The sequence below is a fragment of the Rhinopithecus roxellana genome, chromosome 14, assembly GCF_007565055.1.
Source record: "Rhinopithecus roxellana isolate Shanxi Qingling chromosome 14, ASM756505v1, whole genome shotgun sequence".
Classification (NCBI taxonomy): Eukaryota; Metazoa; Chordata; class Mammalia; order Primates; family Cercopithecidae; genus Rhinopithecus; species Rhinopithecus roxellana.
This window is the reverse complement of record NC_044562.1, coordinates 95371325-95392377: the sequence shown is the minus strand read 5'-3', so window position 1 is coordinate 95392377 and position 21053 is coordinate 95371325. Positions and strand designations below refer to the sequence as shown.

General features: G+C 43.8%; 1 protein-coding gene across 8 annotated transcripts in view; it reads left to right on the top strand.

The window, feature by feature from the left end:
* PLEKHM3 (pleckstrin homology domain containing M3) overlaps positions 1-21053 on the top strand; it is a 205510-nt gene that overhangs the window by 32704 nt on the left and 151753 nt on the right. For all 8 annotated transcript variants that reach the window (XM_030916440.1, XM_030916441.1, XM_030916442.1 and 5 more), the window contains one exon: positions 18239-19174. In XM_030916440.1, the coding sequence (XP_030772300.1) occupies positions 18239-19174 (936 nt within the window). The remainder of the gene's footprint in view (positions 1-18238; positions 19175-21053) is intronic.

Here is a 21053-nt window from a genome sequence, read left to right as displayed (position 1 = left end):
TTAACCACTAAGCTGGTGCTGTGCCCTTACTTTGGAAGCTAGTGGTCCTCAGTCTCCACAGCCCTCCACTTTGAAAACCTCATTGGCAGTAAATCCCTATGGGGGTAGTTGGTGGGGATCAGTACGATAATGTTCACTGAACTAAAATTAACCAACTTAGGTGTGGTTGAAATTATTTAACACAGAAAGATTTATGTATGCCTTGTAACTCTATCACTGGTTCAGAAAAACTGAGGCATGCCAAAGCAATCCAGCTAAGCAAGGATTTTTCCCTGCATTTAACTTATTCGCTGAAATACTTGGACACAGAGCCGGTCACAGTTTCTTAGGAGACCAATGAATCCGCAAAAGGAAGACAGTCACTTTGCCTTTCATACTGTTTAATGTTAGCATGGCAACAGCTGAAGTGAACCGACCCCGATGGGTTTGTAAGCATGGAAGGGAGAGCTGTGGGGTTTTGCCCCATTTAAAAAAAATTATTATACATTAAGTTCTGGGATACATGTGCAGAACGTGCAGGTTTGTTACATAGGTATACACGTATTTGGCCCATTTTTTAACTGTTTTACTTGGGAGATTGCCTTGCCTCAGTCAGAGGCAGACCTAGCTCTGACTTCTTAAGAAGGAATGTCGGCTGTGCTAGTGGATGAAGGTTGCCACCAGTTGATGGGATGTGGCTTTTTTCCCATCTTAAATAGTTAACACCATTTCCATCATCTGAGGATTGAATAGTTCTGTCTCAGGGTTAAATCATAAAGTGATGATGGGAAGAAATAGATCTAAGGCAGACTGACAGCAGAGGCAATTATCTCTGAAGAACCTCAAGGTAGGTGGTGGACACCAAAGCTTCCTCAGGATCAGTGCCTCTCCTTACTGCCATCCCAGCGTTTGCTATGCCCTTGGTAGCTATAGCAAGGTATGACTGGGAACCAGCCCTGAGAGTGGGCCCTGATCCTACTACCAGAATGGCTGATTTCTTACAAGTCAATTCCAGAAAATGAAAAAAAAAAAAAAAGTATGGCTGATTTCTAGTCTTAGCACTAGTCTTAGTTGTATAAAGACATGCTCTTCACTAGTGCCTGTACTAAACCCTTTTCCTTCTGCATCACTGTTATCTGTTCTTGTTCATTGAGTAATGACACAATCATAAGCACCAAGGACTTCCCTGTGGGATAAAGAAAACAAGGTCTTAACATCTCAGAATTACAATCTAAACATAAACGTATCATGAGGTAAGAACATAAAAAGTCATGTGAACGTGTGAACATATATATGAAATATAGGTTATACACACACACACTTATAACAAAGTATAGACACATAGAGGAAGTGAGGCTGTATATAGACAACTTTATTGTCTGTTGTGTTTGGTTTACAGACCTACTGAGGCAGGTTAAATTATCTCTATTGTCCTTCCCAACTCCGAAATTATATCATTCTAGGATGTATTTGAACTGACCCTGACTCATGGTTGTGTGGAAGCTAATTACTGTAGTCAGATAATAAAAAATTGTAATGAAAACGTAGGTATGGTTGAAATTATTTAACACAGAAAGATTATGTGTGTCTTGTAACTCTACTTCTGGGTGGAACCGCTGTTGCAATTTTTAAAATAAAAAAATTTTAAAGAAATTCTTTGCATTAGCTACAGAGCTCTGAAACTCAACAAACTGCCAGAATCTAACTTACTTTTCCATTCCTGACTGTGTTCACATTTTCATCTGCTTGGCAAGGGCAGTGGTCAACTGGGCTTTTGTTTCCGTCGGTTTCACTCTCTGCTGACCTGGTACCATTCCTATGCCTGTATTTTCTTGTTCTAAGTACTTCAGGAGTAGGTCTCAAGCAGAGATTTTCTTTAGGGCTAGAAAAACCATGGCAGTAGAGTTTCTTTATCCCAGGTTTTGTGTTACTCTGTTTCGGTTCCCTTTTTCCCCATCTTTCACTTTTTTTTAAAAAAAGCCAAATTTGGGACTTATACTAAAATGACTGCTTTTTCAATTATGATGTTTCTCAAAAGCCTTGGAGCCAGTAGAGGTGGGAATATTCCTGCAGGCTAAGAACAAGTGAGGTCACCAGGACATGGTCTCTTGCTGAATTTATGATTCACCCTTCAGCAAGATTAGTCAGTACAAAGAAGTTGCTAAAATAGGTCACAGAAAATTGATTTTATATGGTTGTATAGTTTCCATTGGTTACATTATTGAATGTTGGCCTGTGGCAGCTATTTGGAAACCCAATATGCCTCATTGACAGCCCACATTCTGATTCATAACACTTCTCTATGGGAACCTTTAAATCAAAATGTCTGATATTTTTTCCTGGTTGTCCTACTAATTTATTTTTTTTTCTTTTTGGCTAAGGAAAACCATGGTTACTAATTTTATAAACTGCTAAAGTTTTCTTTCTAAAACACAAATCTTTTCATATCACTTTGTTCTCATAAGTGAACCACAGTTCCCCATTTCTTACAAAATCAAGTGTAAACTTTATAAAGCATCCAGGTATCTTCCCAACCTTAACACCCACACCTTCTTCCTTTTGAGCCTTTGCCATTTTTGAAAGTGCCATGTGCTTTAAAGCTCCTGGGCCTTTGGTGCCTCTTCATCCCAGAATACTTTCCCTACCCTTTTCACTTTCCAGAAATCCTCCATTATCTTTCAAGGGCCAATTCAAATGCCCTATCCTCCCTGGGACCTTTCCAGATTTTTCTCAATTAAAATTCTTCTTTTTTTCCCCCTTTCACTTTATGTTCCCATGGCACATTTTACTCTGCTGTGCACGATAGATAATTGCTTGTCCATCCATCTCCCACACCAGATTGGAAGTCCTTTGAAGGTATCAGCTGTATTGTAGAAAACTGTGCTGTACCAAGCATGAGCACATGGAAGGTTGAATTCTGTGTATTGGTGCTTAAAAATCAGGACAGAATAGTGATGTTTTGTTTTTTATTTAAAATGGAAAGGGCTTCTCTTTCCTTTCTCCTTAGTTACAGCTTGATTCAAGTTGAATGAAGTTTGTTGTTATTAATACTGTCAGTAAGACAGTATCACTTAATGAGCAATAATTTTATGCCCAGCTCTGTGCTAAGAAGTGTTCATTCACTATCTTAGTTAATAATCACAACAGTTTAACATAATAGATGATATAATCCTGATCTACAAAGGAGGAAACTGAGGCTTAGAGAAGATGACCTCATCCAAGGCTATGCAGCTAGTATGTGGCAGGGCTAGGATTCTAAGCCAAGCCTAACTCCAAGACTGCACATAACCACTGTGTTATACTGCCTCTCCAGCCTGAGGAAGGCTAGGACTCATGCCCTCCACCACAAATAAAACACAATGTGATCTAGATTTAAAGTCTGGAGGTTGGAGTTCCACTCTCAACTTGCCCACTTTGTGGTATAACCTTGGCCAAGTCATTTTGCTTCCTGGAACCTCTTTCCAAATGTGTTCAGTCAGTTAGAATGCTTTCAGAAGCAAGTAAAGTACTCAACCAAAAGTGGCACAAATAGTAAGGCCAAAATATCATTGTATTTTTTCTTTTATCTAACAGATAACTATTGAGCACTTAGTGAATGTCGAGGACTTATGCAATGAACACTTAACAAGATACCCAGGGGTAGGTGGTCTTGGGGTCATCCAGGACCTACAGGCTTTCCATCTTTTTGCTTTGTTGTCCTTGGTATATTGGTGTTTCTCTTCTCTCCCCTCGTTGGTACAAAGTGGCTACAGCTGCCCCAAGGATCATTGTCTAAAAAATTTTTCCTAACTTCCCAAGTGCGTTGGTATCGTTTTCTTAAATACCAACAGTAAAAGCCAGGAAGAAAGAAAGCAGGGCATCTCTTCTGGGTCTTTTTTCCAGAGGCTCCCAATAGCGCCCGCTCCTTGGCCAGAACTGGGTCACATGTCCACCCCTAAGGCAATCTCTGGCAAAGGAAAATAGGCTTATTGTGATTGGATTAAACAAATTATTATTCTTTTCACAGGGCAGGGGAGAGGCCATCTTTCCTGAGCGTATTGCCCCCATACCTGAACAAAATTAGGTTCTGTTAATGAAGGCAGCTGATAGGTTCTGCCTCACGTGTGGATGTACTAGTGGAATTTCTAGGATCCCTTCCAGCTCTAAGTCTCTAATTCTGTAGGCTGCATCAAGAAATCGTAATGGAATGCCATTTATGCCTCAAATCCAGCAGCCTCAGTATGGTAGGGTCTTTTATGTTTAATTCCTATAGATTAGAGATGTAGAGCCAAAAGCTCACCATGGCAAAGAATAAGCATGGTTTGAAAGGCGATGTTCGGAATTGTTTCCTGGGTCAAAAAGCTCAACAAAGGCTAGGGCTTGCCCTCATCACAGAAGACAGAAAAACTCTGCTTTTTAAAAAGTTGGATCTGTGATCTCCTAGTCAGGTTCACACTTGAGAAAAATTGGCCAGGAATGTATTGACTTATGCTCTATCACTGTTGCAAAGAACTGGATGGAAGAGATCCCTAAACTGGTATATCTAGCTAATATGTAGCCAGATATGTTACAGGTCTGTTTCCACTAGAGCTGACATAGGTAATCTTTCTTCTAGGTTTATGAAGGGAAAATGAATGGAATATCCTCTTTTTACCCAAAAAGAAAGTCTCCAAAGTAGCCATAGAAAAGACTAGTTCATTTCTACCAAAACAAATTTGTTAGTAAAAATATCTGTGGAATACCATCTGTGTACTCCACTGGCCAATACTGTACCAGGGCCTGTGGAGCATATTTAATATGTGCAAGACACAGTCTGGCTTTGGTTCCTATAGTATCATTCTCTTCATGTTCTTTGCTATGGACATGTGTGTCAGTGTCATGATTAGTGTGCCCTGATGTGCCTGTGACGAGGAGGACAAAGACCTAACATTAGTTCATTTTTTCCCTTTGTTTCTGGCTTAAACATAGTTGAGTACTATAATATGAAACAAATTGACTTGGAAAACTGTGTTTTATTAACCAGGAATCAAAGAAAAGAGTGATGATTGTGATTCAGAATGCCAGAGGAGTCTTCATTGAGGAAAGGTTATTTCAGCTGAACTTTGAGAGTTGAGCACAAAGTCAAGGTGGAAAGAACACAGCGTATGTATGAGATGGTCAGGAGGCTAACCTAGAACAGGGGGACATTTTGGAGTAGTAGGCTGAGACTTTGGAGGACCTTCAAAGCCATATGAATAGACTTACTTTGATATATTTGGCAAGAAGCACCTACACATGTCTTGAGACTCAAGATTAAAGGGTATTTGATAAGAAATGTAGAAGTTGGTGGGGTGAAAGGTGGTGTGCTACCCTCATTTTCAGTGGCCTTATGTGTCCATGTAAAGGGACATCAGCTAGAATGGCACTCTTGGCCTCTCTTCTCCATCCCTTTGCACACTCCACCCATGAGAAGGAGGAGTGACTCACTGGCAAGTTTAGGAGATGAACCAGGTAATTCAGCTGCTCTCCTAAGAGCACCAATTCTGGTCCGCTTGCCCAGGTCTGCTCCTCCATGCCATCAGCCCTTCACGGGCAGTTTCCCAGGAGGGGAGGCCTCTGGCTATCCAGTGATGCTTGTGACTCAGAGGTTAGTCTGTGAAATCCTGGGGTTCAATTTGCTGCTACACAACTAAGTTGCATCCTCCAACTGGCTGATGTTTCGATCCCCATGTATCTGGCCACCCTCTGTCCATCTCAATTGGTTCAAAAGTTGGGTGAGGAAAAGGAATGCTCTTCAATGGGTCTCCTCAGGCCCCAGCAGTACATGGAATGATTGGTAGGTGGAAAGAACTAAGGGATGGAAACCAATCAGGTCTGCCAGGCGTCATGATGTGTGATGAGGACTCAAATTAGGATGATAGTGACAATGAAGAGAAAGTGGGACTTGTGAAAAGGAAAAGAAGGGCTGTAATTGGGGATAGATGGAGGATAACGGATAAAGGAAAGAGAAAATCTAAGTGAAGGCCCACCATCTGAAATGCTCTTTACCCCTTCCTGCCATCTCTGAATATCAATTCTATCCTCTCTTCAAAGTCTACCTCAGATGCCACCTCCTTCTCAAGACTTTTAAGAACTTCCCAGGCAAAAGCCTTCTCTTTCTTCTCTTGCATGTTAGAAGGCTCTGAGTACTTTTTGCTGCATATTGCAGATACTTTGGGGCCCATCTTTTCTCCACTATGGGCTATAAACTCTATTGACAGGATCTGTGTCTGATTGGTTTGGTATCTCCACAGATTCTAGCAAAGTCCTTTGCTGATACAGTCAACAATATTTGTGGAGCCAGCCTCTGGTATTCAGGAAGGAGAGAGATATCAAGGTCCCTGTTCTCAAGAGGAGAGAGTTCTTTGAAGGAAATAAAGCAAGAGGTGTGATGGAGAACAATTGAGGGGCTCTTTAACCTGGGTGGTTAAGGGATGGCTTCACTGAGGACAGCACTTTTGAAGTGAAACACTGAGAGAGGCAAATAAGGTAGTGGAACTGGGGAGAGAAGCCCCAGATAGAGAACATGGCAACTCAGAGGTCTCGGAGCTAGAATGTGCTTGGCTTGTTCAAGGAACCTAAGAGAAGATTGTGGCTGGAGTGAGAGAAAGGTTATAAGATGATGTGAGATGAGGTCAGAGCAATAGCTAGAGGCCAGGTCATGTGGACCAGGAAGAAGAGGCATTGTAAGCATATGGAATCTGAAGGAAAAAGTTCAGCCATAAGGGGGTAGGATCAAGCAAATAATTTTTTAATAGACACAGTAAACCTTGGGATATTGGAAGATAGAGGAAGGGAGGTTAGTAGAGAGAGAACTGCAACATGTTATAGAAGAAGGGATTCTAGAGAAGTAGGAAGGAGCTTGTTAACAGTAGAGGTGGAAGGGTCTGCTATAGCAAGGAAGCAAAAAGTTTCTTCTTTTGATACTAAAAGGCTGAAACGGAAAACATCTATTGAACACTTACATAGTGTCAGGCATTGTCCTAAGAGCTACTTATTTATTTATTTATTTTTTTTTTTGAGACAGAGTCTCGCTCTGTCGCCCAGGCTGGAGTGCAGTGGCCGGATCTCAGCTCACTGCAAGCTCCGCCTCCCGGGTTTACGCCATTCTCCGGCCTCAGCCTCCCGAGTAGCTGGGACCACAGGCGCCGCCACCTCGCCCGGCTAGTTTTTTATATTTTTTAGTAGAGACAGAGTTTCACCGTGTTAGCCAGGATGGTCTCAATCTCCTGACCTCGTGATCCTCCCATCTCAGCCTCCCAAAGTGCTGGGATTACAGGCTTGAGCCACCACGCCCGGCCTAGAGCTACTTACTTCTTCCTCACAACAATACACTGAGGTACATACTACTATGATAGCCCCACTTTAAAGATGAGGAAACTGAGACTCAGGTTAAATAATTTGTCAACGGTCACGTAGGCAGTAAGGGCAGAATTGGGAGTTGAACCTAGGCTGGTTGCTCCAGCAACTGTGGCCTTAACCACTAATCTCTGTGGCACCTCTACAGGAAATGGGTTAGTATGATGTTGAAGTGAAGCCAAATATCTTATATATACAAGAGCTCCCTACAGTGCACAGAGAAAGAGACCGTGGAATTAGGTGTTTGAGGAAAGTGAAGATGGTATGGATATACTGTTCTGGGGATTGTGTTTCAGATCCACTGAAATGAATAAAAGAATAGATTATCAGGATTAAAGATATGATAGAAGGTGAGCAATATGAATTTGTGTTTCCTGGGGTTAGCACTTCTATCTCTTGCTTAAGAAAGCTAGACTTGAATAGAGAATATAGATGATGGTGTGATCCAGAACTGGTGATTAAATCAGAGAGGTAAGAGAAAACAAGTTTTAACTACTGACCACAGGATCTTGAGAAGCTAGGAGTCCAGTGAAACAGGGAAGAGGTTGTATGGGGTGAGGTGGAAGAGTTTTGTGATTGAAGGCCCTCATGAAGATGGAGTAGCAGGCAGGTGAGGTGGACTGAGAAAAATGCCTGTGTAAAGAATGAAGGAGAACCAGGTTGGAACTGATAAGAACTTTATTATGAAGAGTTCTAAAAGGTCTAGGATATTACTGTTGTGGAAGACAGAATTTGTCTCTGGAGTCAAAGAGGGTAAGGAACTGTGTTGTCAAGATCCTAAAACCAGAGGGCAAATGCATAACTCACATTATTACCCACCACAGCAACACCCCAGGGTTCTTTCCCACTGAGTCCACATGTGGTCTCAGCATCTTTCTCAGTGCAGAATTCCAGGAAGTCAATAGCAGTCGATGAAAATTGACTTTTATCTTTGCTTTAGACAGTGCCAGGAGGGGTTGTTACTTGAGACCAAGAGTGGGTGGAGCTGACAGTGGGGCAGTGTATAAGAGATGAAGTTTAGTAGTCCCCTGGAATTAGAGTCGGTGGCTAGAGTGGAATTTTGAAACCTAGAGGGTGTAACTAATCTTAGAGAAGTCCACAGCCTTAGAGGAGGGAGTGGGTCTGGTAGGTGGTTGAATGGTTCTCAGGAAGTCTAACCACATTCTCTCCTGGCCCAGGCTGTCAGTGCAGTGCTGGCAGCACCTGGGCCAGAGCCGTTAGGTGAGGTTGAACCAAGTGGCATGGTGTCTGCAAAGCTGGAAACGGGGCCTAAAAGGCAAGAGGAAGTAGTAGTTGAATACAGATTGTTGGTATTGGCCATAAGTGAAGACGAGCCAAATCAGAGGAATACCTTTGTTCTGAAGTGATGCTTCTTTTCTTTTATCTTTAGCTAATCAATTATATTGATGGAGGCCTCATGTAGTGGCTCACACCTGTAATTCCAACACTTTGGAAGGCCAAGGCGGTAGGATTGCTTGAGCCCAGGAGTTTGAGACCAGTCTGGGCAACATAGCGAGGCCCTGTCTCTACAAAAATAAAAATAAATTATCTGGGTGTAGTTGGCGCACACCTGTAGTCCTAGCTACTCAGGAGGCTGAGGTGGGAGGATCTCTTGAGCCTGGGAGGTTGATGCTTGTCGTGAGCCATGAACATGCCACTGCACTTCAGCTTGATCAACAGGGCAAGACCCTGTCTCAAAAAAAAACCAAAAATTTTTTATAATGATGGAGAAGTCTATATTCGAGTAATTTACCACAACGAAATTGTGAGGACCTTAAGAACTTCTGTCACCTTTGTGTCTCCAACAAAGCTTAGTGCCCTGCTTTGTACGTAGTTGGTGCTCCATAAATGCGGGTCAAATTGCTTTGCTTCCTTGTCTTTGAGCCTATATAACAGTTGTAAATCCTGTTTCCTGACTTTCAGATAATATCATTTATCCTTTCAGCTTACTATAGCCTGTAGAGAAACTGAGAAGAAAGATGATCCAGTGAAAGAAGTGTCATAGATCTGCTAAACTTTGACAGAGAAGCAGTCCGGGTGAGCCTGTCTAGGACAGGGTGTTATACTGCAGTCTTAGGAGTACTCCATCCACTTTCTGCTGTGGCTTTTTTTCACATTTATTAATCTTATTATAATAACTTAAGTATTTCATTTAAATTTTCCTAGATAATTTTGATTTGGAATATTGGCACCACATGGCTTTTGAGTTATTTGAAAACATTAAAAGGTTGCACTTTGTCTTTCATTCCAACTATTGCCTGATCTTCAGAATCCTATTCCTGTGGATTCATTCATTATTCTGACTCAGGCAGTCCAGATTTTCCTGGTAAAGTAGGTTACCTAAACATTTCGTTTATTGTGATCTGGAACATTGTAATTTTTAAAAAGGCAAAATTCTATAAAGTAACCAAAATGAAAGCACATTAATAGTTCAGTAATTATATATGCTAATATATGTGAACAAACCTAATTATTTTATCTGTATATATTTATAAAAAATGTCTAAAGGGTTCATATCAAACAGTATACAGTCTGGGCAGGAGAATTTTGTGGGTGCTAGGGTGTAGAAGTGGAAACTTTTTTTTTCCTTTTACATTTCTTACTGATTTGGGGAATAATTTTTATTATAAAATTTAATAAATATTTGGTGAGCATGAAATAGTATTTGAAGGCAAAAATGACTCTGAGTCATCAGAATGGTATAGACATACAGCCATGAAGGTTCAGAGGAGAGTTGTTTTCAACTAGAAGGGATGAAGAAAGGCTTCAGGAATGGATAAGATTTTATTGTAGCCCTCAAGTATAGGGAGAACTCGGACAAGCAGAGACGAAGGAAGATCTAGGTGGGGGACTGTGGAGAAAATGCATGAAGGTCAGGAGGAGGTGAGCCATGGAAACGGTGATTCGGTCAGCTGACAGAAAGGTGGTGGAGTTAAGCGGGGCAGCACTGTGTGAGGGGTTTCTGAGGAAATGTATGATGGAGGGGTCAGGCTAATATACCCTGAACCCCCTAATTATCTTAACATCCCTAGAAGTGAGACAACCACCTGTGACATACTCTTGCAAAAACAAAACAGAAACAAAACCAAAAAGCCACCAAGAACGAAAACACAAAAAACCTCACTGAACCTTGAGGTTCAAGTAGCAGTTGACAGAAAACGTGGGAAACAGGAACATTGAAGTAATTCTGTGAAGATACACTCAGCCAAATCCAGAATGTGGGAAATTCTACAGGATAAATGAACCAGCTTCTTCAAGAAATACATGGCATGAAAAAAAAGGAGGAAGAGAGAACTGTTACAGATTTAAAAAAACTTAAAAGACATGTCAATGAAATCAACATATGAACTCATTCAAACAAACTATCTATATTAAAGAAATGTGCCTGGGCGTGGTGGCTCATGCCTGTAACCCTAGCACTTTGGGAGGCCAAGGCGGGTGGATCACCTGAGGTCAGGTGTTCGAGACCAGCCTGACCAACATGGCGAAACCCCGTGTCTCTACTACAAATACAGCCGGGTGTGGTGGCACACACCTATAATCCCAGCTACTTGGGAGGCTGAGACAGGAAAATTGCTTGAACCGGGGAGGTGGAGGTTGCAGTGAGCCAAGATGCTGCCACTGCACTCAAGCCTGGGTGACAGAACGAGACTCCATCTCAAAAAAAAAAAAAAAAAAATGTTTGAGACAACCTGGGAAAATTAGACACAGACTGGGTATTAGATAAGGAATTATCAGTTTTGTTGGGTATGAAAAAGTATTGTATATATTTTAAAGATCTTTTTTTTTTTTTTTTTTTTTTTTTTTTGAGGCGGAGTCTCGCTCTGTCGCCCGGGCTGGAGTGCAGTGGCCGGATCTCAGCTCACTGCAAGCTCCGCCTCCCGGGTTTACGCCATTCTCCTGCCTCAGCCTCCCGAGTAGCTGGGACTACAGGCGCCCGCCACCTCGCCCGGCTAGTTTTTTGGTATTTTTAGTAGAGACGGGGTTTCACCGTGTTCGCCAGGATGGTCTCGATCTCCTGACCTCGTGATCCGCCCGTCTCGGCCTCCCAAAGTGCTGGGATTACAGGCTTTATATTTTAAAGATCTTATCTGTTAGACTAGAAATATACCCTGAAGTATTTACAGGTGAAATGAAACTAATGTCTGTGATTTGCTTTCAAACATACCAGCAAGAAAAACAAATAAAAAGCAAGAGTTGGAGAGGGATAGGAGAGATGAAAGAAGAATGGCAGAAAATTGCGATTTTTAAAACTGAACAATGCGTACCTGGCATTCATCTTACTCTTCTACATGCTTTTCAAGTGTGTTTGAAACTTTCCATAATGAAATGTTTAAGGCCAAGCCAAGGAGTATGGACTTTACTGTGTGGCACCCAGAAACCTGTGAAGAGTGTTAGCCTGAGGAGGGGTGTGAGAGGGACTGTGAGATACCCATAGAGTTTAGCCTGGCAACAGTGGGTGAAATGGCCAGGAAGGAGGAGGACTCAATGTTGATGAAGGTGGCCATGAGCATGGCAACTTTTTTGAGAACAGATAGAGGAAATAATGGCAAAAGAGAAACTCTTTGGGGTGTTGGCAGTAGAGAAGTGAATCAGGTGCATAATAGGGAAAATTCCCTTCTTCCTCTTCAGTAAGTAGCATTTATTGTCCCGAAACCACTGCACTGGATACTGTGTAAGGATGAGGAGAAGGAAAAGGAGATCTTCATTAAGGAGGAACAGAACCAAGTCTTTGTATTAGCCACAGTAGAAAGCAATAGAGAAATAGTTGTTTTTTTTGGTTTGTTTGTTTGTTTTGTTTTTCTTTTTCATGAGGAATTTGTCTTGTGGTTTCAGTATGAAATTCATGGGTACAGTGATTTGTTTTGCTCGCCTTTCTCTGTTTTCTTTGGGGAAATGATGATACTCTTTGTCAGTGATGCTATCTGGATCATTTGTGATATTAGATAATTTACTCATTTGCAAAATAAATTATATTACAGTTGACTCTTGAATAACTTGGGTTAGGTGTGGCAATCCCCCATGCCGTAAAAAATCCATGTTTGGGCCAGATGTGGTGGCTCATTCCTGTAATCCCAGCACTTTGGGAGGCTGAGGCGGGCAGATCACGAGGTCGGGAGATCGAGACCATCCTGGTTAACACAGTGAAACCCCGTCTCTACTAAAAATACAAAAAATTAGCTGGGCATGGTGGCAGGCGCCTGTAGTCCCAGCTACTCAGGAGGCTGAGTCAGGAGAATGGCGTGAACCTGGGAGGCGAAGCTGGCAGTGAGCCGAGATCGCGCCACTGCACTCCAGCCTGGGCGACAGAGCAAGACTCCCTCTCAAAAAAAAAAAAAAAAAAAAATCCATGTTTAATATTTGACTCCCCCAAAACTTTATTAATAGCCTACTGTTGACCAGAAGCCTTACTCTGGTCAACGTGATACTTCATGATAACATGAACAGTCAATTAACACATATTTTGTATGTTATATGTATTATATACTGTATTCTTACAATAGAATAAGCCAGAGAAAAGAAAATGTTATTAAGAAAATCAGGTGGGGTGCAGTGGCTTATGCCTGTAATCCCAGCACTTTGGGAGGCTGAGGCATGCAGATCAGGAGTTCGAGACCAGCCTGGCCAACATGGTGAAACCCCGTCTCTACTAAAAATACAAAATTAGCCAGGTGTGGCAGGTACCTGTAATCCCAGCTACTTGGGAGGCTGAGGCAGGAGAATCACTTGAACCCAGGAGGCGGAGGTTGCAGTGAGCCAAAATCATGCCATAGCACTCCAGCCTGCAGGACAAGAGCAAGACTTCGTCTCAATAAAAAAAAAAAAAGAAAAGAAAAGAAAAGAAAAATCACCGGGTGCGGTGGCTCAAGCCTGTAATCCCAGCACTTTGGGAGGCCGAGACGGGCGGATCACGAGGTCAGGAGATCGAGACCATCCTGGCTAACCCGGTGAAACCCCGTCTCTACTAAAAAATACAAAAAACTAGCCGGGCGACGAGGCGGGTGCCTGTAGTCCCAGCTACTTGGGAGGCTGAGACAGGAGAATGGCGTAAACCCGGGAGGCGGAGCTTGCAATGAGCTGAGATCCGGCCACTGCACTCCAGCCTGGGCGGCAGAGCAAGACTCTGTCTCAAAAAAAAAAAAAAAAAAAAGAAAAAGCTGGGCACAGTGGCTCCCACCTATGATCCCAGCTCTTTGGCAGGCCAAGGTGGGAGCATTGCTTGAAGCCAGGAGTTTGATACCAGCCTGGGCAACATAGCAAGACTCTGTCTCTACAAAAAATTAAAAAATGAACCAGGTGCGGCAGTGTATACCTGTAGTCCCAGCCACTCTGGAGACTGATCTAGGAGGATTGTTTGAGCCTCTAGGAGTTCAAGGCTGCAGTGCGCTATGATTGTGCCACTGTACTCCAGCCTTGGGTACAGTGTGAGACCCTGTCTCAAATAAATAAATAAACTTCAGATCCAGTAGAAAGAGTTGTTAGAGAAATGGTAGTTCTCTAGCACTTTATGATCAGAGATGTAACTTTTATATCACACACAATATATTAATAAGGTATGGTATAAACAGGTCCTCCAGAGAGGAATGGATACTCCAGAAAATAGCTTGCTGATCACCTTTGCAATTTTTCTTCTTATTTTTCTTTTCTTTTCTTTTCTTTTTTTTTTTTTTTTTTTGAGATGGAGTCTCACTCTGTCACCCAGGCTGGAGTGCAGTGGCGCGATCTCGGCTCACTGCAACCTCTGCCTCCCGGGTTCAAGTGATTCTCCTGTCTCAGCCTCCTGAGTAGCTGGGATTACAGGTGCACACCACCACACCCGGCTAATTTTTGTATTTTTATTAAAGATGGGGTTTCTCCATGTTGGACCAGTCTGGTCTCGTACTCCTGACGTCACGTGATCCGCCCACCTCAGCCTCCCAAAATGCTGGGATTACAGGCGTGAGCCACCGCGCCCAGCTGATTCTTATTTTTCAAGAAATTACATGACAAACAGCAGCCTATAAGAATACACCATTTTCCCAGCCTGGGCAATATGGTGAAACCCTGTCTCTATTAAAAACATACAAAAATTAGCTAGGTATGCTGGCATATACCTGTATTCTTAGCTGGCTGGGAGGCTGAGGTGAGAGGATTGCTTGAGCAATCCTCTGGGAGGTCAAGGCTGCAGTGAGTCATGATCATGCCATTGCACTCCAGCCTGAGTGACAGAGTAAGACCCTGTCTCAAAAAAAAAAAAAAAAAAAAGCCATTTCCTAGGATTCTAGGATTCACACTTTTTTTTTCTGTTTCAATTTAATGTACCACTTAAAGAGGGCTGAAGCTGAGTTGGGAGAACAGAGATAGGAAATGTTGCTTAGTCAGTGGGGAAAAAATGTTGGAACCCAGTGCATTTTTTCTTCTTATTCTGCATCTAGAAGGTGAGGGAACCTTGAAGATTCCCTCGCCGGTCTTCTCATTCAGTCCACCCAAGCTGGCACCTGCCACCATACCTTCTGTAGTTAGAAGGGAGTGAGGTTTTAGCTGGGCTTGCTGCTGGTTTGGGCCCAATTAAAGTAGAATTTTTAATTCCTGGGAGCTGTTGTTAAAAGCTCACAGAGAGATAAGAAGAGGGGAGGAAAATTCCTAGCTAAAAGCAGGAGAGGTGGTTTTTATTTTACTCAGCGGACTCAGCTGAGCCATCGGGTCACAGTGGGGATGGGGATAGAGGGACACATAGTTTTAAGTCTTATTATGGAAAAGATTGAACTATCATCAGTACTTGATGGAAATGAGACCAGGAGAGGTGGCAGCAGTGTCGCTAACAGCACTGCCTCCCTTATTGCATTATCAGAAGAAAAAGATAACCTGCAAATAGGCATCCATTATCTCTTTCTACAAAGGGATGAGTGTGGGTTGCAAGAAATTAATGGCTTTTGAGTTACCACAGAAATACTAATGAATGTCAGGACCAGAGATGTAAAACAGGTAAAACTGGCTTTTCTCAGCCGCATTTCTCTCCTTTTCTCTTTTGGTTTGCTATTTTAAGATCTAGACCTATATTACTCTTTTTTTCTTTAGCCAAAAGCAGAAATCTTTAACCAAAAGCAGAAATCATACCCTTTGGCAGTATGATTTATCTTTTTTAGGGAATGACTCAATTAGTTTATGACTATCTCCAGTGTGTGTCGGCAAAGAGATTGAGAAACATTTCAGAAATTAAAGTCTCTACCAGGGAGGAGATGATTGACATCCCTCACATGGATGTCATTTCCTTCCTTCCTTCCTTCCTTCCTTCCTTCCTTCCTTCCTTCCTTTCCTTCCTTCCTTCCTTCCTTCCTTCCTTTCTCCTTTCTTTCTTTTTTCTTTCTTTTTTCTTTTTCTTTCTCTCCTCCTCTTCTCTTCTCTCCACTCCTCTCCCCTTCTCTCCCCTCCTTCCCCTCCCCTCCTCTCCCCCCTCCCCCCTCCTCTCCCCCCTCCCCCTCCCCTCCTCTCCCCCCTCCCCCCTCCCCCCTCCCCCCTCCTCTCCCCCCTCCCCCCTCCCCCCTCCTCTCCCCCCTCCCCCCTCCTCTCCCCCTCCCCCATCTCCCCTTCCCCCCTCCTCTCCCCCTCCCCCCTCCTGCCCCCTCCTCTCCCCCCTCCTCTCCCCCCCTCCCCCCTCCTCTCCCCCTCCCCCCTCCTCTCCCCCCTCCCCCTCCTCCCCCCTCCTCCCCCCCTCCCCCCTCCTCTCCCCCTCCCCGTCTCCCCTTCCCCCTCCTCTCCCCCTCCCCCCTCCTGCCCCCTCCTCTCCCCCCTCCCCCTCCCCCTCCTCTCCCCCCTCCCCCTCCCCCCTCCTGCCCCCTCCTCTCCCCCTCCTCTCCCCCCTCCCCCCTCCTCTCCCCCTCCCCCCTCCTCTCCCCCCTCCCCCTCCTCCCCCCTCCTCCCCCCTCCTCTCCCTTCTCTCCCCTCCTCCCCCCTCCCCTCCTCTCCCCTCCTCCCCCTCCTCTCCCCTCTCCCCCCTCATCCCCCCTCCTCTTCCCCCCTCCTCCCCCCTCCTACCCCCTCCTCTCCCCCTTTCTCCTCCTCTCCTTTGAGACAGAGTTTCACTTTTGTTGCCCACGCTGGAGTGCAATGGCATGATCTCGGCTCACTGCGACCTTTGCCTCCTGGGTTCAAGTGATTCTCCTGCCTCAGCCTCCTGAGTAGCTGGGATTACAGGCACATGCTACCATGCCCAGCTAATTTTGGTATTTTTAGTAGAGACAAGTTTCGCCATATTGGCCAGGCTGGTCTTGAACTCCTGAACTCAGGTGATCCACCTCCCTCGGCTTCCCAAAGTGCTGGGATTACAGGCGTGAGCCACTGCGCCTGGCTGGATGTCATTTTCATGTCTGATAAGAATGTCAGGAAATCTCTGAAATGATAGTCCCCTTTTATTAAGTACTAAACTAGTATATATTGCAGCTAATCATTGATTACGGATGGCATGACTAGTAAAACAGAGAGAAAGGGAGAAAAGAAGATAGGAGGGAAATTATACCTACTATATGCTGAGCATTGTGCTAGGTGCTTTATTTCTAATTCAACAAGTACTTATTAAGCACCCACTATGTACAAGGCAATGTTCAGTGTGCTGTGGTCTAAGAATGAAAAGAGAGACCTTACCCTTGCCCTCAGTGGAACTGATTGTCTAGCAGGAAAGACAGTCTTAAAAAAAATTTAAGACTTATTTTATTTGTTCAGACATGTAAATAAGCTATTATAATATAGCTTGAGCTAAGAGCCCATGATAGAAGAATAATTTAGTAGTGATACCTGCTACTGACTCAGGCATGCATGCATGTGTGTAGGTGAGGTTGGGAGAATCAGGACAGACTCTTTTTCTGAAAGAGGGTAAGTGTGCAGTTGCTGATAGAAGCCTTTGGAAGGAGCATTGCAAGCTCAGGGAACAGCATAAGCACAGTCAGGCTCAGAGAGAAAACTGCCATCTAAGCAGAGACCTAAAAAGTGAGCTAGTCGGGTCAAGCTTGGATCTCTGGTTCCTAGACAGAAGGTCCATGAACTGGCCTTGAGGGCTGCTGAAGGTGTCTGAGAAATGAGAGTTTGTGAGCAGCACATTTTATGTTGTCTCCTATTCATTGACCCTTCCTCGCTTTACCAACCTGAGAAAAGATAAGAGTATTAGCAGAGAGTTAGGTCCAGTGGCAGAAGGCACGTTCTCTCTTGTGTATTTGGTACTGTTAGGTTGGTGCAAAAGTAATTGCGGTTTTTACCATTAAAAGTAATGGTAGAAATAGACTGTTAATAGACTATTACCTAGAAAACATGGAACCCTGGCAAAGTGTGATTGGTTCCTAGATTCACAAGGCATAGCAAGTCACAGTCGTTCCAGTATTTCTGTTTTCCACACAGACCTCTGCATCTCACATTGATGTTGCACACTCCATTGGTGTTGCACGTTCCATGCCCCATACTTATTCTCGTACATGTGATTCCACCCTAGTTCTAGTTTTTATTTTTATTTTATTTTTAAGACAGAGTCTTGCTGTGTCTCTTAGGCTGGAGTGCATTGGCATGATTACAGTGGCTACAGGCATGTGCCACATGCCCAGCTAATTTTTTAATTGTTTATAGAGATGGGCTCTCACTATGTTGCCTAGGTTGGTCTTGAACTCCTGTGCTAATGCAATCCCTCCCACCTTGGCCTCCCAAAATGCTGGGATTAGAAGTGTGTGCCATCACACCCAGCCTCCTAATTAAAGTTTTTAGACTCAAGATTTCCCCAGCTATTTCTTGCCAATTAGGTACCATCTTGGGATTCTGCTACTTTTACTTTGTTTAATTTGAACCAGAAGACTGTCAGTCCCTAATCTGTGTGGTTTCTTGTGCCTGCCTTCTTATAACTAACTAATTCTAATTAATACTTTGCCTCTCTTTTTCTTTCTAGAACACAAGCAGACATTCCCAAACATTCTAAAGAAGGGTTACCTGGAGATTAGAAAGGACCATGACAGTTACTGGCAAAGCTGTTATGCAGAACTTTCACCTTACAACTTATACTTCTACAGCCTCGACAGCAGTGGTAATCAAAACCTCTATGCCACGTACCAGCTTTCACACTTCCAGAGCATATCTGTTTTGGGCAACCTGGAGGCCAGGATGGTGGATACTGTTTTGTATGACAACACTCAGCTACAGCTAAAGGCAGAGTCACCATGGGAGGCTTTGGACTGGGGGCAGAAGCTTTGGGAAGTCGTGCATGCTGCAGTGCCTGGTTACATGGGGCGGCAGAATGAGCTGACAGTCTCACCAGGGCTTGGCCATCATGATGACTATGCACAGTATCATTGTTTCCAGAAGAAAGCCAGTGGGCTGCTGCCACCGTCCCCTGTCCTGGATAGCCCCAAACAGTACCAAAACATCCTCAAATCAGGGACTCTCTACAGGCTGACTGTCCAAAACAACTGGAAGGCATTTACATTTGTGCTGAGCAGGGCCTACCTTATGGCTTTTCAGCCTGGCAAGCTAGACGAGGATCCACTGTTGAGCTACAACGTGGATGTGTGTCTGGCTGTCCAGATGGACAACCTGGATGGCTGCGACTCTTGCTTTCAAGTCATTTTCCCCCAGGATGTCCTTCGCCTCCGAGCTGAGACCCGACAGAGAGCTCAGGAATGGATGGAGGCTCTGAAGACAGCTGCCAATGCAGCCAGGAGTTCAGAGCAAAACCTGCAAGTCACACTGAGGAACAAACCCAAGGATCAGATGGGTGGGCATGAACTCAGGAAGAATAAACGCCAATCTGTGACTACCAGCTTCCTGAGCATTTTGACGACTTTGTCTTTGGAACGAGGACTCACTGCTCAGAGTTTCAAATGTGCAGGTATGAAGCAGATTTTCAGCCTAAAGCTCATTAAAGAACAATTCTGAACCCCACAATTGGAATTCACTTTAAAAATCCCCTTAAAAGGCTAGTCACAGCTACTTCCTGTTTATAAAAAGCATCTCTCCTCGAGAAGCTTACTGTGTTAAAGCATCCGTCCATCCTTATCCCACGCTGTTGAAGTAAATAGAAGCAGCTATGATATACCCCGTTGAATCAAAATGACTTGGCTAGAGCCTAACGAGACTAGAATTTAGGCTTCCTGAGTCGGACGTGATTCTATTCGCTCTGCCTTCTTGAATAAAGGTCACTGTGAATATGCATGTCACAAATTGTCTCATAAGAGACATTCAAGTCCAAAGCTGACTACTAAAACTCCTTAGGCAAGGAAAATGGCCACAGTCAGTAACTGTCATTGATCTTGACCTTGTCAAATCCTCTTAAGGTGAAATCTAGAAAATCAGTCTTGACAGAAAATGTGGGGGTGGCTAAAAGCAGGGTAGATGATGATTCAGCAGATGACTGCTGAGTCACTACGGGCTTATGCCCATCGTGGGAAGCCCAGGGCTTCTGGAACTGCTATGTAAGGATGAGATGCAAAAAAGGAGTTTGAGGTCAACAATCTTATTTTGTAAAAGCTTATTACTGCATCTTTCCTCTACTGCCCATTCTTCCACCTTTCCTAAAACAGTAAAATTACCAAAAAAAAAAAAAAATTGTGCCAGGCACAGTGGCTTACGCCTGAAATCTCAGCACTTTGGGAGGCCGAGGCAGGTGGATCACTTGAGGTCAGGAGTTTGAGGCAGCCTGGCCAACATGGTGAAACCCCATCTCTACTAAAAGTGCAAAAATTCACCAGGCATGGTGGCGGGTGCTTGTTATCTCAGCTATTCAGGAGGCTGAGGCAGGATAATTGCTTGAGCCCAGGAGGCAGAGGTTGCAGTGAGCCAAGACTGAGATCACACCACTGTGCTCTAGCCTGGGCGACAGAGTGAGACTCCATCTCAAAAAAAAAAAAAAAATGGTTTTAAAACTTCACTGAACCCGATCTAGATATCTGTTATAAACTAAATCAAATTATTTTCCTTTCATTAAACCCCAGTTTGTGACATTAAATTTACCATGAGAATGGCTTTAAATGGAAACCTGATTTGGAAGGTTTTAATTCAAGTCTATTAGATTTAAGTATGTTGTTTAAAAATGATCAAGAAGCTCACCACCAGCCAAAACCGCATTTAAAATTTTGCCTTGCTCCTGCATTGAAAAAAGCCAAATAGGGGTGGCACATTGAAAACCCACGTTTTGAACTTAGGTTGGTTATGATGCTGGTCTTTTCTATTGGAAAATAAATTACCCAAAGTGAGGATTGAGTGAATCATCCTTGCTTTGATTCAAGGACCTCAGTGACTGTGGACCAGAAGCTTGCGGAGTGGGATTGGAGAGACCAGAAACACTGAGCCAGTTAAGAAGCTCTACTAGACCTGGCGTGGTGGCTCATGCCTGTAATCCCAGCACTTTGGGAGGCCGAGACGGGTGGATCACAAGGTCAGGAGTTTGAGACAAGCCTGGCCAGTATAGTGAAACCCCGTCTCTACTAAAAATACAAAATTAGCCGGGTGTGGTGGTGGGCACCTGTAATCCCAGCTACTCAGGAGGCTGAGGCAGGAGAATCACTTGAACCCAGGAGGTGGAGGTTGCAGTGAACCGAGATTGTGCCACTGCACTCCAGCCTGGGCGACAGAGCGAGAATCCATCTCAAAAAAAAAAAAAAAGAAAAAAGAAGAAAGAAGCTCTACTAGTTGATATAGATGTATCTGTAGGTATGAAAGACCTGTGTTAAGTCACCCAGATACTTTTGGAAAATGGTTTTGAAATAAGG